This window comes from Salvelinus fontinalis, chromosome 19 (assembly GCF_029448725.1).
Source record: "Salvelinus fontinalis isolate EN_2023a chromosome 19, ASM2944872v1, whole genome shotgun sequence".
Lineage (NCBI taxonomy): Eukaryota > Metazoa > Chordata > Actinopteri > Salmoniformes > Salmonidae > Salvelinus > Salvelinus fontinalis.
In genome coordinates this window covers 32486461-32506174 of record NC_074683.1, presented here as the reverse complement: position 1 = coordinate 32506174, position 19714 = coordinate 32486461, and the positions used below count along the sequence as shown (strand labels likewise).

At 45.3% G+C, this 19714-nt stretch overlaps 2 protein-coding genes across 9 annotated transcripts in view; one reads left to right on the top strand and one right to left on the bottom strand.

Moving 5' to 3' along the window:
• LOC129816630 (armadillo repeat-containing protein 8-like) overlaps positions 1-1932 on the bottom strand; it is a 62335-nt gene extending 60403 nt beyond the window's left edge. For all 4 annotated transcript variants that reach the window (XM_055871346.1, XM_055871347.1, XM_055871348.1 and 1 more), the window contains exon 1: positions 1844-1932. In XM_055871346.1, coding sequence (XP_055727321.1) covers positions 1844-1888 — 45 coding nt within the window. In that variant the 5' untranslated portion in view covers positions 1889-1932. The remainder of the gene's footprint in view (positions 1-1843) is intronic.
• On the top strand, positions 1872-19390 carry LOC129816631 (lariat debranching enzyme-like). Of its 5 annotated transcripts, none has more exons than XM_055871353.1 (9): positions 1872-1956; positions 2744-2992; positions 3274-3398; positions 3559-3639; positions 3737-3822; positions 3907-4131; positions 4382-4459; positions 4807-4952; positions 18205-19390. In XM_055871353.1, exons 2-9 carry the CDS (start codon positions 2796-2798, stop codon positions 18926-18928), a joined length of 1662 nt encoding a protein of 553 aa, XP_055727328.1. In that variant the 5' UTR covers positions 1872-1956; positions 2744-2795; the 3' UTR covers positions 18929-19390. The 5 variants fall into 5 exon arrangements, with proteins under 5 accessions (XP_055727328.1, XP_055727331.1, XP_055727327.1 ...); XM_055871356.1 differs by lacking the exon at positions 1872-1956 and adding an exon at positions 2157-2173; XM_055871352.1 differs by lacking the exon at positions 1872-1956 and adding an exon at positions 2341-2411.
• The last annotated feature ends 324 nt before the right edge of the window (positions 19391-19714 follow it).

The following is a 19714-nucleotide window of genomic DNA, read 5'->3' as shown; positions in this document are numbered from 1 at the left end:
GCCAAAAAAGACGCAACACTGTTTCTGGGTGGTAATTACAAAAGGTACAATTTGAATTCGTGTTTTTCATATAGTGGTTGGAAGGATAATATTTATGCATAATTTTTAAATAAACTTCCTTAAGGATCGGACCCTGTTTTTTCCAAATTTCGCCTAAAATTACATACCCAAATATAACTGCCTGTAGCTCAGGACCTGAAGCAAGGATATGTATATTCTTGATACCATTTCAAATCAACACAAATTTTATTGGTCACATACACATCCAAAGGACACACTTTGAAGTTTGTGGAATTGTGAAATTAATGTAGGAGAATAACACATTAGATCTGGTAAGAGACAATACAAAGAAAAAAAGTGTTTTTTGTGGGTTTTTTGTTCCATCATCTTTGAAATGCAAGAGAAAAGCCACAATGTATTATTCCAGCTTAGGCACAATTTATATTTTGGCCACTAGATGCCAGCAGTGTATGTGTAAAATTTTAGTTTCCTGCATGATAACTTAAATCTCAAGCCATCTTACTAACGTTAACTTTATAAAGTTGTGGCACTAACAATAACATATCGATATGTTAGTGCCACTGAATGAATTTAAAATATTGATGGGAGACTGTTACAGAGGAGTGTAAATGCTTTTTTAGGCTGGATCAGGTTGTATGTTTTAATTCTGTAATGTATTGATTTTTGCTGCCTTCTTCGCCAGGTCTCCCTTGAAAAAGAGACTCTGGGTCTCAATAGGCTTTTCCTGGTTAAATAAAAGTTTTTTTTATTTTTAATTTAATAAGGCAAACCCAGCGTTTCATTGGAAATTCATGTAATTCTGGTTTACCAAAATGCAATGACGCTGTCGGTGTGTTCGAAGCGTAAGCAAAGTGTTAACTTTAAAGTTTTAAAAAGTTGACAGTAGCGTCTCGATCACAAAACTGACAGCAGTTGGCACCGACAGCATCATTTCATTTTGGTACACCAGAACTACATTAATATCCAATGAAACACAGTGTTTGCCTTGCAGTGGCAGTGCGTTCATTGTAGTGTATAATTGCATTTATCGAACGTATGCGTTAAACTGCATGCGTAACACCGCTTGACAGAAATGGTAGCAGAACGTGAATGTTGAACTTTTGTGGCATACATATCCAGATGATGCTGCGTACTATTTTGCGCAAAAACGCTGTCGGTGTGATCGAAGCATAACACCCAGGAAGCTCAGATTCAAACTCCCATTTACCAGCTCTGCAAGCGTTATAATGTCAAAATACGTTCGTTTACACCAAATATGGAGTTTCGCTGTACTTTCAAAAATCGTCTAAAGATAAAATGTACAAACAACCGGGAAAAAAATCCTCTTCGGCACCTCCAATGTATTGAGCTGTTCTAGACTTCCAACCTGTGCGTGGCAGTAATGAGTGATTTTCAGATAGCAGTTGAACCAGTGTCTATGTAACTAGAGTAACTATGGTTATTTACAAGTAGCCAATTAGCTAACTAACTAGCGGTTGGTTCCAGTTAACTAGCATAACCTTTTGATTGCATCGTTAACGTTTTGTGCAATAAAGTTGTTAGCTACAGGTTTGGGATTTTTCATTTGAATTGGATTCACATAAAATGTGTCACCGGTTGCTAACTAACTCATTCCGGGTGACAATCGGGAGACCGCCCTTGCTAGCTAGCTAGATACAGTACATGTTGCAAAGCCTGTGCTAGCTAGCTAGCAGCAACTTCAGTGCATGTCGTCAAAGACATTGCTATTGATGAGACACACAAAAAGCGTTGCACTATCCAATGTACTGAATAATGCACAGAAACGTTAGTATTTATTTCATAGTATAAGTGGGACACTCACAGATAACACGCTGATGCGGAGAGGGGACTCCAACAAGCACGCCATCTCTTCCCCAATCGGAGCAGCACTTTACGAACACTCCGCCCTCCAAACCAGCTGCTCAGATTTAAAAAGTAAATATAGCTTAATCACCCAACCCTTCAGAATAAGTTAGTATATCGTGGGTTATGTGGAGTTAATATGTGTGTCTTTGGTCTGTTTGAGCCACAAATAACGTTTCCTTTTCTAATGAAACTAGTATTTATATTTACCAACTGGCTACATTGTAGATGATCGAATGTCAATTTGTAAATCAACTCAATCAAGTACATTTTGCTTCTAAACGCGCAGGTTTGACATTGAAGCATGGCTGATTAAGACATGATTGTTATAAGCATTAATGTGCATACAACACATATTTGTATTCATAAAGAAGTGCTGGTATTAGGAAGTATTACAGTTCGGGATATTGTATAGGTGTTTGACTATTTGTAAATTATTTTGATTGTGGAAAGTGCTACCTACGAATCCATCAGTCGATTTACTTTGGTGAATGTTTGAGCATGCGCTGAGGTCAAACTACGCGGAGGTGGGAAAAACGTTCGAGTCATACATTTTGGTTGAGATAAACAGAACAAACCAACATAACCATGGTGTCTAGTTAGCTAACTCTATCGTAACTTCAAAGTGCAAAAGGCGAGAAACAATTGAACATGTTAGTTGGATTTGACTAGTGATTGCATTGCATGTATCTCTTAGCCAGGACAAGTCTACAACCCCGGACAGCGGACGTGTGATAGCTAGCAGTTATCTACAGGAACTAGTAGCAATAAATTAACACAAATTATTGAGCTAATATGCTAACTTGCTACATTGTATTTTATTCAATTATATAATTGTCTTCCTCGTCATATAATTCAGCTCAGCACAGAGAAAGAATACCCTTACGGGAGTCTACAGCCAATCATCAGCCATGAAAATAGCTGTGGAAGGGTGTTGCCATGGAGAGCTGGATAAGATCTATGAGACGATTGGCTACCTGGAGCAGAAGGAGGGGGTGAAGGTAGACCTGCTGCTGTGTTGTGGAGACTTCCAGGCTGTGAGGAACGAGGGGGACATGAAGTGCATGGCTGTGCCGCAAAAGTACAGGCAGATGCAGACCTTCTACAAGTTAGTACCTTCCTATCACCTCTGCTCTCTCTCGTTCTCTCTCTAATGTAGGGCCAGGAGTTTTTCCTGACCCCCGCATGACCTGATCCTAGAAAAAATCTAGACCCTACCTTACTCTGAGAGATAGATGGCTGTTAACCCCTATGGCTTTAGATGCCATAGGAATCAACAGCCAGGTGGGTTAAATTGGTTAAGCCCAACCCTGTCAGTACTACTTATGGTTCCTTTAGTTTAAGGGACAATCTGTTGTATTTCTGATGGTTGTATCTTGGTTCGTGCAGGTACTACTCTGGAGAGAAGAAGGCTCCGGTCCTGACTATCTTCATCGGTGGGAATCACGAGGCCTCCAACCATCTCCAGGAGCTTCCGTACGGGGGCTGGGTGGCTCCCAATATCTACTACATGGGTAAGACCTTACCTTCACACTCTGGCTACAAAGCTAAAACGCATATTACAAGTTCCACGGATTGCCCTCTCAAGGCCACTTGTCAATCAGGAAATTCGGGAGCTTTCACTTGCCTGAAAATGTGCATCCAATAACAACAGTGTATATGGTCTTCCATCAGGTTATGCTGGCGTTGTGCGCTACAAAGGAGTAAGGATAGGTGGCTTGTCTGGAATCTTCAAAGGGCATGATTACAGGAAAGGTGAGGTCAGAAAGCTCTAGTAGATATGTTCTCCTGTCTCTGCAAATGTGTTGTAGCTCAACTGTCTTTAAAATGTAATCAATGCTAATTTTTTCAGGACATTATGAGTTCCCTCCATATAACCCAGAAACTCTACGCAGTGTTTACCACATCAGGAACATCGACGTCTTCAAAATCAAACAGGTGACTACCACTCACAGGGTTAATACGGCATATGTCCCCCTATTATTATCATATGTCATTATGTCCCCCCTATTTTACCACTAGATCCAGATGCCTGTGGATGTCTTTCTGACCCATGACTGGCCTCGTGGAATCTACCATTACGGCAGCACGGGGGAGCTGCTGAGGAAGAAGAAGTTCCTGAGGCAGGAGGTGGAGTCCAACACACTGGGTAGTCCTGCAGCAGCAGAGCTCCTGGCCCACCTGCAGCCTAACTACTGGTTCTCTGCGCACCTCCACGTCAAGTTCGCTGCCCTAATGCAGCACCCGGTGAGCTGAACTGAAGACAGTTGAGAGAGAGACTGCTGTGCATATTCAAAGTTTGGATTCTTTCTGATGAATTAGAATTTAAGATTCTTTGATTGTCACAGGATGTGTTGATTCAGCACCAACATTGACATATTCCCACACCAACATCTTCTTTCTCCTGATTGTATATCTAATGTATGTGCTGCTAGATCACATAACTGATATTGTCTATGCAGCACTGGTTATATCACTGCTCTGTTTGTCTCTTTAGGCCAAAGTTGATGCTGCCCCCCGCACTACCAAATTCCTCTCACTCGATAAGTGCCTTCCATACAGGGACTTCCTACAGGTGAGGGCGGTGTAGAGAGAGGGCGGTGTAGAGAGAGGGCGGTGTAGAGAGAGGGCGGTGTAGAGAGAGGGCGGTGTAGAGAGAGGGCGGTGTAGAGAGAGGGCGGTGTAGAGAGAGGGCGGTGTAGAGAGAGGGCGGTGTAGAGAGAGGGTGCTGACATATATGTGAATGGATTATGTTCTGGTTTCAGAGATCCAGACTAAACCTACTTTTGAATGGAGAATCTGTTCATATTGGTCTGTGAAACAGCTTGCGTGCAAGTCTTATTTTGGGCTAGTATTTGCTATAGGCGTGTTCTCTGTAGTGCATGTCTGAGTTGATGCTGACTTGTAGGGTGTGTGTTTCAGATCGTAGAGGTAGCAGACAGACCAGGATCGTCCCAGGGTCTGGAGTATGATCCAGAGTGGCTGGCCATCCTCAAAGCTACAGACAGTCTGCAGACTGTCAGCCCTAATTACTGGAACCCCCCGCAGAACAACGGCTTGCACACAAGGTCAGACGCACACCTCTTTTTCTCACTGGCGCTCACTTACTAAACACATCTCTTTCTCTCACTGGCTCTCACATACTAAACACACCTCTCTCACTGGCTCTCACATACTAAACACACCTCTTTCTCTCACTGGCTCTCACATACTAAACACACCTCTCTCACTGGCGCTCACATACTAAACACACCTCTCACTGGCTCTCACACACTAAACACACCTCTCTCACTGGCTCTCACATACTAAACACATCTCTTTCTCTCACTGGCTCTCACATACTAAACACACCTCTCTCACTGGCGCTCACATACTAAACACACCTCTTTCTCTCACTGGCGCTCACATACTAAACACATCTCTTTCTCTCACTGGCGCTCACATACTAAACACACCTCTCTCACTGGCTCTCACATACTAAACACACCTCTCTCACTGGCTCTCACATACTAAACACACCTCTTTCTCTCACTGGCTCTCACATACTAAACACACCTCTCTCACTGGCGCTCACATACTAAACACACCTCTCACTGGCTCTCACACACTAAACACACCTCTCTCACTGGCTCTCACATACTAAACACATCTCTTTCTCTCACTGGCTCTCACATACTAAACACACCTCTCACTGGCGCTCACATACTAAACACACCTCTCTCACTGGCGCTCACATACTAAACACACCTCTCTCACTGGCGCTCACATACTAAACACACCTCTCTCACTGGCGCTCACATACTAAACACACCTCTTTCTCTCACTGGCGCTCACATACTAAACACACCTCTTTCTCTCACAGGCGCTCACATACTAAACACACCTCTTTCTCTCACTGGCGCTCACATACTAAACACACCTCTTTCTCTCACTGGCGCTCACATACTAAACACACCTCTTTCTCTCACTGGCGCTCACATACTAAACACACCTCTTTCTCTCACTGGCGCTCACATACTAAACACACCTCTTTCTCTCACTGGCGCTCACATACTAAACACACCTCTTTCTCTCACTGGCGCTCACATACTAAACACACCTCTTTCTCTCACTGACGCTCACATACTAAACACACCTCTCTCACTGGCGCTCACATACTAAACACACCTCTCACTGGCGCTCACATACTAAACACACCTCTCACTGGCTCTCACATACTAAACACATCTCTCACTGGCTCTCACATACTAAACACACCTCTCTCACTGGCTCTCACATACTAAACACACCTCTCTCACTGGCGCTCACATACTAAACACACCTCTCTCACTGGCGCTCACATACTAAACACACCTCTCTCACTGGCGCTCACATACTAAACACACCTCTTTCTCTCACTGGCTCTCACATACTAAACACATCTCTCACTGGCTCTCACATACTAAACACACCTCTTTCTCTCACTGGCTCTCACATACTAAACACACCTCTCTCACTGGCGCTCACATACTAAACACACCTCTCTCACTGGCGCTCACATACTAAACACATCTCTTTCTCTCACTGGCTCTCACATACTAAACACACCTCTCTCACTGGCTCTCACATACTAAACACACCTCTTTCTCTCACTGGCTCTCACATACTAAACACACCTCTCTCACTGGCTCTCACATACTAAACACACCTCTTTCTCTCACTGGCTCTCACATACTAAACACACCTCTCTCACTGGCGCTCACATACTAAACACACCTCTCTCACTGGCGCTCACATACTAAACACATCTCTTTCTCTCACTGGCTCTCACATACTAAACACACCTCTCTCACTGGCGCTCACATACTAAACACACCTCTTTCTCTCACTGGCGCTCACATACTAAACACATCTCTTTCTCTCACTGGCGCTCACATACTAAACACACCTCTCTCACTGGCTCTCACATACTAAACACACCTCTCTCACTGGCTCTCACATACTAAACACACCTCTTTCTCTCACTGGCTCTCACATACTAAACACACCTCTCTCACTGGCGCTCACATACTAAACACACCTCTCACTGGCTCTCACACACTAAACACACCTCTCTCACTGGCTCTCACATACTAAACACATCTCTTTCTCTCACTGGCTCTCACATACTAAACACACCTCTCACTGGCGCTCACATACTAAACACACCTCTCTCACTGGCGCTCACATACTAAACACACCTCTCTCACTGGCGCTCACATACTAAACACACCTCTCTCACTGGCGCTCACATACTAAACACACCTCTTTCTCTCACTGGCGCTCACATACTAAACACACCTCTTTCTCTCACAGGCGCTCACATACTAAACACACCTCTTTCTCTCACTGGCGCTCACATACTAAACACACCTCTTTCTCTCACTGGCGCTCACATACTAAACACACCTCTTTCTCTCACTGGCGCTCACATACTAAACACACCTCTTTCTCTCACTGGCGCTCACATACTAAACACACCTCTTTCTCTCACTGGCGCTCACATACTAAACACACCTCTTTCTCTCACTGGCGCTCACATACTAAACACACCTCTTTCTCTCACTGACGCTCACATACTAAACACACCTCTCTCACTGGCGCTCACATACTAAACACACCTCTCACTGGCGCTCACATACTAAACACACCTCTCACTGGCTCTCACATACTAAACACATCTCTCACTGGCTCTCACATACTAAACACACCTCTCTCACTGGCTCTCACATACTAAACACACCTCTCTCACTGGCGCTCACATACTAAACACACCTCTCTCACTGGCGCTCACATACTAAACACACCTCTCTCACTGGCGCTCACATACTAAACACACCTCTTTCTCTCACTGGCTCTCACATACTAAACACATCTCTCACTGGCTCTCACATACTAAACACACCTCTTTCTCTCACTGGCTCTCACATACTAAACACACCTCTCTCACTGGCGCTCACATACTAAACACACCTCTCTCACTGGCGCTCACATACTAAACACACCTCTCTCACTGGCGCTCACATACTAAACACACCTCTTTCTCTCACTGGCTCTCACATACTAAACACATCTCTCACTGGCTCTCACATACTAAACACACCTCTTTCTCTCACTGGCGCTCACATACTAAACACACCTCTTTCTCTCACTGGCGCTCACATACTAAACACATCTCTTTCTCTCACTGGCTCTCACATACTAAACACATCTCTCACTGGCTCTCACATACTAAACACATCTCTCACTGGCTCTCACATACTACACACACCTCTTTCTCTCACTGGCTCTCACATACTAAACACATCTCTCACTGGCTCTCACATACTAAACACACCTCTCACTGGCGCTCACATACTAAACACACCTCTTTCTCTCACTGGCGCTCACATACTAAACACATCTCTTTCTCTCACTGGCTCTCACATACTAAACACACCTCTCTCACTGGCGCTCACATACTAAACACATCTCTTTCTCTCACTGGCTCTCACATACTAAACACACCTCTCTCACTGGCGCTCACATACTAAACACACCTCTTTCTCTCACTGGCTCTCACATACTAAACACACCTCTCTCACTGGCGCTCACATACTAAACACACCTCTTTCTCTCACTGGCGCTCACATACTAAACACACCTCTCTCACGGGTGCTCACATACTAAACACACCTCTCTCACTGGTGCTCACATACTAAACACACCTCTCTCACTGGCGCTCACATACTAAACACATCTCTTTCTCTCACTGGCTCTCACATACTAAACACACCTCTCTCACTGGCTCTCACATACTAAACACACCTCTCTCACTGGTGCTCACATACTAAACACACCTCTCTCACTGGCGCTCACATACTAAACACATCTCTTTCTCTCACTGGCTCTCACATACTAAACACACCTCTCTCACTGGCTCTCACATACTAAACACACCTCTCTCACTGGCTCTCACATACTAAACACACCTCTCTCACTGGCACTCACATACTACACACACCTCTCTCACTGGCACTCACATACTAAACACACCTCTCTCACTGGCACTCACATACTAAACACACCTCTTTCTCTCACTGGCGCTCACATACTAAACACACCTCTTTCTCTCACTGGCGCTCACATACTAAACACACCTCTTTCTCTCACTGGCGCTCACATACTAAACACACCTCTTTCTCTCACTGGCGCTCACATACTAAACACACCTCTTTCTCTCACTGGCGCTCACATACTAAACACACCTCTTTCTCTCACTGGCGCTCACATACTAAACACACCTCTCTCACTGGCGCTCACATACTAAACACACCTCTCACTGGCTCTCACATACTAAACACATCTCTCACTGGCTCTCACATACTAAACACACCTCTCTCACTGGCTCTCACATACTAAACACACCTCTCTCACTGGCGCTCACATACTAAACACACCTCTCTCACTGGCGCTCACATACTAAACACACCTCTTTCTCTCACTGGCTCTCACATACTAAACACACCTCTCTCACTGGCTCTCACATACTAAACACATCTCTCACTGGCGCTCACATACTAAACACACCTCTCTCACTGGCGCTCACATACTAAACACATCTCTTTCTCTCACTGGCGCTCACATACTAAACACATCTCTTTCTCTCACTGGCTCTCACATACTAAACACACCTCTTTCTCTCACTGGCGCTCACATACTAAACACACCTCTTTCTCTCACTGGCGCTCACATACTAAACACATCTCTTTCTCTCACTGGCTCTCACATACTAAACACATCTCTCACTGGCTCTCACATACTAAACACATCTCTCACTGGCTCTCACATACTACACACACCTCTTTCTCTCACTGGCTCTCACATACTAAACACATCTCTCACTGGCTCTCACATACTAAACACACCTCTCACTGGCGCTCACATACTAAACACACCTCTTTCTCTCACTGGCGCTCACATACTAAACACACCTCTCTCACTGGCGCTCACATACTAAACACACCTCTTTCTCTCACTGGCTCTCACATACTAAACACACCTCTCTCACTGGCGCTCACATACTAAACACATCTCTTTCTCTCACTGGCTCTCACATACTAAACACACCTCTCTCACTGGCGCTCACATACTAAACACACCTCTTTCTCTCACTGGCGCTCACATACTAAACACACCTCTCTCACTGGCGCTCACATACTAAACACACCTCTCTCACTGGTGCTCACATACTAAACACACCTCTCTCACTGGCGCTCACATACTAAACACACCTCTCTCACTGGCGCTCACATACTAAACACATCTCTTTCTCTCACTGGCTCTCACATACTAAACACACCTCTCTCACTGGCTCTCACATACTAAACACACCTCTCTCACTGGTGCTCACATACTAAACACACCTCTCTCACTGGCGCTCACATACTAAACACATCTCTTTCTCTCACTGGCTCTCACATACTAAACACACCTCTCTCACTGGCTCTCACATACTAAACACACCTCTCTCACTGGCTCTCACATACTAAACACACCTCTCTCACTGGCTCTCACATACTAAACACACCTCTCTCACTGGCTCTCACATACTAAACACACCTCTCTCACTGGCTCTCACATACTAAACACACCTCTCTCACTGGCACTCACATACTAAACACACCTCTCTCACTGGCACTCACATACTAAACACACCTCTCTCACTGGCACTCACATACTAAACACACCTCTCTCACATACTAAACACACCTCTCTCACATACTAAACACACCTCTCTCTCATACTAAACACACCTCTCTCTCATACTAAACACACCTCTCTCACATACTAAACACACCTCTCTCACATACTAAACACACCTCTCTCACATACTAAACACACCTCTCTCACATACTAAACACACCTCTCTCACATACTAAACACACCTCTCTCACATACTAAACACACCTCTCTCACATACTAAACACACCTCTCTCACATACTAAACACACCTCTCTCACATACTAAACACACCTCTCTCACATACTAAACACACCTCTCTCACATACTAAACACACCTCTCTCACATACTAAACACACCTCTCTCACATACTAAACACACCTCTCTCACATACTAAACACACCTCTCTCACATACTAAACACACCTCTCTCACATACTAAACACACCTCTCTCACATACTAAACACACCTCTCTCACATACTAAACACACCTCTCTCACATACTAAACACACCTCTCTCACATACTAAACACACCTCTCTCACATACTAAACACACCTCTCTCACATACTAAACACACCTCTCTCACATACTAAACACACCTCTCTCACATACTAAACACACCTCTCTCACATACTAAACACACCTCTCTCACATACTAAACACACCTCTCTCACATACTAAACACACCTCTCTCACATACTAAACACACCTCTCTCACATACTAAACACACCTCTCTCACATACTAAACACACCTCTCTCACATACTAAACACACCTCTCTCACATACTAAACACACCTCTCTCACATACTAAACACACCTCTCTCACATACTAAACACACCTCTCTCACATACTAAACACACCTCTCTCACATACTAAACACACCTCTCTCACATACTAAACACACCTCTCTCACATACTAAACACACCTCTCTCACATACTAAACACACCTCTCTCACATACTAAACACACCTCTCTCACATACTAAACACACCTCTCTCACATACTAAACACACCTCTCTCACATACTAAACACACCTCTCTCACATACTAAACACACCTCTCTCACATACTAAACACACCTCTCTCACATACTAAACACACCTCTCTCACATACTAAACACACCTCTCTCACATACTAAACACACCTCTCTCACATACTAAACACACCTCTCTCACATACTAAACACACCTCTCTCACATACTAAACACACCTCTCTCACATACTAAACACACCTCTCTCACATACTAAACACACCTCTCTCACATACTAAACACACCTCTCTCACATACTAAACACACCTCTCTCACATACTAAACACACCTCTCTCACATACTAAACACACCTCTCTCACATACTAAACACACCTCTCTCACATACTAAACACACCTCTCTCACATACTAAACACACCTCTCTCACATACTAAACACACCTCTCTCACATACTAAACACACCTCTCTCACATACTAAACACACCTCTCTCACATACTAAACACACCTCTCTCACATACTAAACACACCTCTCTCACATACTAAACACACCTCTCTCACATACTAAACACACCTCTCTCACATACTAAACACACCTCTCTCACATACTAAACACACCTCTCTCACATACTAAACACACCTCTCTCACATACTAAACACACCTCTCTCACATACTAAACACACCTCTCTCACATACTAAACACACCTCTCTCACATACTAAACACACCTCTCTCACATACTAAACACACCTCTCTCACATACTAAACACACCTCTCTCACATACTAAACACACCTCTCTCACATACTAAACACACCTCTCTCACATACTAAACACACCTCTCTCACATACTAAACACACCTCTCTCACATACTAAACACACCTCTCTCACATACTAAACACACCTCTCTCACATACTAAACACACCTCTCTCACATACTAAACACACCTCTCTCACACACTAAACACACCTCTCTCACACACTAAACACACCTCTCTCACACACTAAACACACCTCTCTCACACACTAAACACACCTCTCTCACACACTAAACACACCTCTCTCACACACTAAACACACCTCTCTCACACACTAAACACACCTCTCTCACACACTAAACACACCTCTCTCACACACTAAACACACCTCTCTCACACACTAAACACACCTCTCTCACACACTAAACACACCTCTCTCACACACTAAACACACCTCTCTCACACACTAAACACACCTCTCTCACACACTAAACACACCTCTCTCACACACTAAACACACCTCTCTCACACACTAAACACACCTCTCTCACACACTAAACACACCTCTCTCACACACTAAACACACCTCTCTCACACACTAAACACACCTCTCTCACACACTAAACACACCTCTCTCACACACTAAACACACCTCTCTCACACACTAAACACACCTCTCTCACACACTAAACACACCTCTCTCACACACTAAACACACCTCTCTCACACACTAAACACACCTCTCTCACACACTAAACACACCTCTCTCACACACTAAACACACCTCTCTCACACACTAAACACACCTCTCTCACACACTAAACACACCTCTCTCACACACTAAACACACCTCTCTCACACACTAAACACACCTCTCTCACACACTAAACACACCTCTCTCACACACTAAACACACCTCTCTCACACACTAAACACACCTCTCTCACACACTAAACACACCTCTCTCACACACTAAACACACCTCTCTCACACACTAAACACACCTCTCTCACACACTAAACACACCTCTCTCACACACTAAACACACCTCTCTCACACACTAAACACACCTCTCTCACACACTAAACACACCTCTCTCACACACTAAACACACCTCTCTCACACACTAAACACACCTCTCTCACACACTAAACACACCTCTCTCACACACTAAACACACCTCTCTCACACACTAAACACACCTCTCTCACACACTAAACACACCTCTCTCACACACTAAACACACCTCTCTCACACACTAAACACACCTCTCTCACACACTAAACACACCTCTCTCACACACTAAACACACCTCTCTCACACACTAAACACACCTCTCTCACACACTAAACACACCTCTCTCACACACTAAACACACCTCTCTCACACACTAAACACACCTCTCTCACACACTAAACACACCTCTCTCACACACTAAACACACCTCTCTCACACACTAAACACACCTCTCTCACACACTAAACACACCTCTCTCACACGCTAAACACACCTCTCTCACACGCTAAACACACCTCTCTCACACGCTAAACACACCTCTCTCACACGCTAAACACACCTCTCTCACACGCTAAACACACCTCTCTCACACGCTAAACACACCTCTCTCACACGCTAAACACACCTCTCTCACACGCTAAACACACCTCTCTCACACGCTAAACACACCTCTCTCACACGCTAAACACACCTCTCTCACACGCTAAACACACCTCTCTCACACGCTAAACACACCTCTCTCACACGCTAAACACACCTCTCTCACACGCTAAACACACCTCTCTCACACGCTAAACACACCTCTCTCACACGCTAAACACACCTCTCTCACACGCTAAACACACCTCTCTCACACGCTAAACACACCTCTCTCACACGCTAAACACACCTCTCTCACACGCTAAACACACCTCTCTCACACGCTAAACACACCTCTCTCACACGCTAAACACACCTCTCTCACACGCTAAACACACCTCTCTCACACGCTAAACACACCTCTCTCACACGCTAAACACACCTCTCTCACACGCTAAACACACCTCTCTCACTGGCGCTCACACGCTAAACACACCTCTCTCACTGGCGCTCACATGCTAAACACATCTCTTTCTCTCACTGGCGCTCACATGCTAAACACATCTCTTTCTCTCACTGGCGCTCACATGCTAAACACATCTCTTTCTCTCACTGGCGCTCACATGCTAAACACATCTCTTTCTCTCACTGGCGCTCACATGCTAAACACATCTCTTTCTCTCACTGGCGCTCACATGCTAAACACATCTCTTTCTCTCACTGGCGCTCACATGCTAAACACATCTCTTTCTCTCACTGGCGCTCACATGCTAAACACATCTCTTTCTCTCACTGGCGCTCACATGCTAAACACATCTCTTTCTCTCACTGGCGCTCACATGCTAAACACATCTCTTTCTCTCACTGGCGCTCACATGCTAAACACATCTCTTTCTCTCACTGGCGCTCACATGCTAAACACATCTCTTTCTCTCACTGGCGCTCACATGCTAAACACATCTCTTTCTCTCACTGGCGCTCACATGCTAAACACATCTCTTTCTCTCACTGGCGCTCACATGCTAAACACATCTCTTTCTCTCACTGGCGCTCACATGCTAAACACATCTCTTTCTCTCACTGGCGCTCACATGCTAAACACATCTCTTTCTCTCACTGGCGCTCACATGCTAAACACATCTCTTTCTCTCACTGGCGCTCACATGCTAAACACATCTCTTTCTCTCACTGGCGCTCACATGCTAAACACATCTCTTTCTCTCACTGGCGCTCACATGCTAAACACATCTCTTTCTCTCACTGGCGCTCACATGCTAAACACATCTCTTTCTCTCACTGGCGCTCACATGCTAAACACATCTCTCTCACATACTAAACACACCTCTCTCACTGGCTCTCACATACTAAACACACCTCTCTCACTGGCGCTCACATACTAAACACACCTCTCTCACTGGCGCTCACATACTAAACACACCTCTCTCACTGGCGCTCACATACTAAACACACCTCTCTCACTGGCGCTCACATACTAAACACACCTCTCTCACTGGCGCTCACATACTAAACACACCTCTCTCACTGGCGCTCACATACTAAACACACCTCTCTCACTGGCTCTCACATACTAAACACACCTCTCTCACTGGCTCTCACATACTAAACACACCTCTCTCACATACTAAACACACCTCTCTCACATACTAAACACACCTCTCTCACATACTAAACACACCTCTCTCACTGGCTCTCACATACTAAACACACCTCTCTCACTGGCTCTCACATACTAAACACACCTCTCTCACTGGCTCTCACATACTAAACACACCTCTCTCACTGGCTCTCACATACTAAACACACCTCTCTCACATACTAAACACACCTCTCTCACATACTAAACACACCTCTCTCACTGGCTCTCACATACTAAACACACCTCTCTCACTGGCTCTCACATACTAAACACACCTCTCTCACTGGCACTCACATACTAAACACACCTCTCTCACTGGCACTCACATACTAAACACACCTCTCTCACTGGCGCTCACATACTAAACACACCTCTCTCACTGGCGCTCACATACTAAACACACCTCTCTCACTGGCGCTCACATACTAAACACACCTCTTTCTCTCACTGGCGCTCACATGCTAAACACACCTCTCTCACTGGCGCTCACATGCTAAACACATCTCTTTCTCTCACTGGCGCTCACATGCTAAACACATCTCTTTCTCTCACTGGCGCTCACATGCTAAACACACCTCTCTCACTGGCTCTCACATACTAAACACACCTCTCTCACTGGCTCTCACATACTAAACACACCTCTCTCACATACTAAACACACCTCTCTCACTGGCTCTCACATACTAAACACACCTCTCTCACTGGCTCTCACATACTAAACACACCTCTCTCACTGGCTCTCACATACTAAACACACCTCTCTCACTGGCTCTCACATACTAAACACACCTCTCTCACTGGCTCTCACATACTAAACACACCTCTCTCACTGGCTCTCACATACTAAACACACCTCTCTCACTGGCTCTCACATACTAAACACACCTCTCTCACTGGCTCTCACATACTAAACACACCTCTCTCACTGGCACTCACATACTAAACACACCTCTCTCACTGGCGCTCACATACTAAACACACCTCTCTCACTGGCGCTCACATACTAAACACACCTCTTTCTCTCACTGGCGCTCACATGCTAAACACACCTCTCTCACTGGCGCTCACATGCTAAACACACCTCTCTCACTGGCGCTCACATACTAAACACATCTCTTTCTCTCACTGGCTCTCACATACTAAACACACCTCTTTCTCTCACTGGCTCTCACATACTAAACACACCTCTTTCTCTCACTGGCGCTCACATACTAAACACATCTCTTTCTCTCACTGGCTCTCACATACTAAACACATCTCTCACTGGCTCTCACATACTACACACACCTCTTTCTCTCACTGGCTCTCACATACTAAACACATCTCTCACTGGCTCTCACATGCTAAACACACCTCTCTCACTGGCGCTCACATACTAAACACATCTCTTTCTCTCACTGGCTCTCACATACTAAACACACCTCTTTCTCTCACTGGCGCTCACATACTAAACACACCTCTTTCTCTCACTGGCGCTCACATACTAAACACATCTCTTTCTCTCACTGGCTCTCACATACTAAACACATCTCTCACTGGCTCTCACATACTACACACACCTCTTTCTCTCACTGGCTTTCACATACTAAACACATCTCTCACTGGCTCTCACATACTAAACACACCTCTCACTGGCTCTCACATACTAAACACACCTCTCACTGGCGCTCACATACTAAACACACCTCTTTCTCTCACTGGCTCTCACATACTAAACACACCTCTCTCACTGGCTCTCACATACTAAACACACCTCTCTCACTGGCGCTCACATACTAAACACATCTCTTTCTCTCACTGGCTCTCACATACTAAACACACCTCTCTCACTGGCGCTCACATACTAAACACATCTCTTTCTCTCACTGGCTCTCACATACTAAACACACCTCTCACTGGCACTCACATACTAAACACACCTCTTTCTCTCACTGGCTCTCACATACTAAACACACCTCTCTCACTGGTGCTCACATACTAAACACACCTTTCTCACTGGTGCTCACATACTAAACACACCTCTCTCACTGGCGCTCACATACTAAACACATCTCTTTCTCTCACTGGCTCTCACATACTAAACACACCTCTCTCACTGGCTCTCACATACTAAACACACCTCTCTCACTGGCACTCACATACTAAACACACCTCTCTCACTGGCACTCACATACTAAACACACCTCTCTCACTGGCACTCACATACTAAACACACCTCTCTCACTGGCACTCACATACTAAACACACCTCTCTCACTGGCACTCACATACTAAACACACCTCTCTCACTGGCACTCACATACTAAACACACCTCTCTCACTGGCACTCACATACTAAACACACCTCTCTCACTGGCACTCACATACTAAACACTCCTCTCTCACTGGCACTCACATACTAAACACTCCTCTCTCACTGGCACTCACATACTAAACACATTAAATCCTGCTATCTCACATACATACACTGCACACATGCATACACACAATCCCTCACTTACGCATGCACCCCCACACACACGTGTAATGTGCTGCTCATGATCTCTGTGTCTACCTACTTCTGTATGTTGTCTAGGTGGGACTTCAGTGCTTCTGAGGCAGCCATGATGGAGGCTGTGGGTGACCTGGGGGGTGAACTGTCCATCCCTGACAACTTCTGCCTGACCGTGCCAGCCTATGACCCTTCCCGGCCACAGCCCCATGCCCACCCCAGCTACAGCACCAACCCGCAGACCACCGAGCTCTGTGCCACCCTGGGTCTCAGAGACATCTATGCCCAGGTTGGGCAGGGAGGGTATGGGGGCCAGATAGGCACAGGCGCCCCAGAGCTGGAGGATGATGAAGTCCAGAGTGGAGATGAACCCAGTGAGTACCCTAGTGACACCTCAGGCCTGTCCAGCTCCTACAACCCTGATGAGATCACCATAGAGGATGAGTGGGAGGAGGAGGAGGGAGGAGAGAAAGAGGGAAGGGGGAAGAGCCCTGATGCAGTGGTCCCAGAGGGGGAAGCAGGAGGGAGACGGGACTCGGGGCCCCCCTCTAGAGAGCTGCCCCCCAGCCGCATGGTTCTGACCATACCTGAGCCCAAATCAGACCCCGCTCCTCCCTCACGCCTGTCCCTCAACCTGCCTCCTCCCTCTCACTCCTCACCCCCGGAAAGGGAGGAGCCCCACGTCCGGATCCCTAAGCGCACCAGTGGGGAGACGGGGGAACCTATCAGTACAGGCAGCACCCCTAGGATCAAACGCAGGAACCAGGTCATCTACACTGCAGTGGACGATGACGAGAGTGAGGACTAGGGCTGGAACTTGACCCAGGTTTCAGGGGGAAGTCAGTGGGAACTGTTGTCAAATAGAAGATTCTTATTAGCTCCTTTTTATATTGATATTGTCCGTCAATGCAAACCTATTGTCCTTCTTCAATCCAAACCAACAGAGATGTTTTTTTTAGTATAGGGAGAGTGGAGAATCCCATGATGGAAATGTATTTTTTTAAGTCTGTTCAGTTCCTTTTTTTAAATTATGAAATTATAAAGAAAGTTGTGATTTTAAGAAGAAAAATAACAAGTTGAATTTCAGATGAGGCACACTGTTTCCTCAGTAGTTTTCCAGGTTGGGTCAACTTCAAAAGGGCTGTGTTGGAAAACAAGAAAAGGTTGTTAACATGAATGTTTGTAAACCAAATAGTCATAAACCAATTTTGAACATTAACCTTATGACATCTTTACTTTAGCCAGAAGTAAAATTCTTGCAAAAGCTTAATTTCCTGTTCACTGTTTAATCTGTCCATGAGATATGACTCTTCTATACAAATGCAGAGATAAGAGGGTCCATGGACAACTTTATAACTGACCAGGGTTTCCCAAACTGGGTCCTGGGGCCCTCCCTGGTTGCACGTTTTGGTTTTTGCCCGAGCACAACACAGCTGACTCAAATAATTAAAGCTTAATAATGAGTTGGTGATTTGAATCAGCTGTGTTGTGCTCGGGCAAAAACCAAAACGTGCACCCTGGTTCCTGAAGTCTTAGCAGCCCCAATCCCCCCCCCCCCCCCCCCCAAAAAAACCAAAACCAGTTTCAAGCCAAA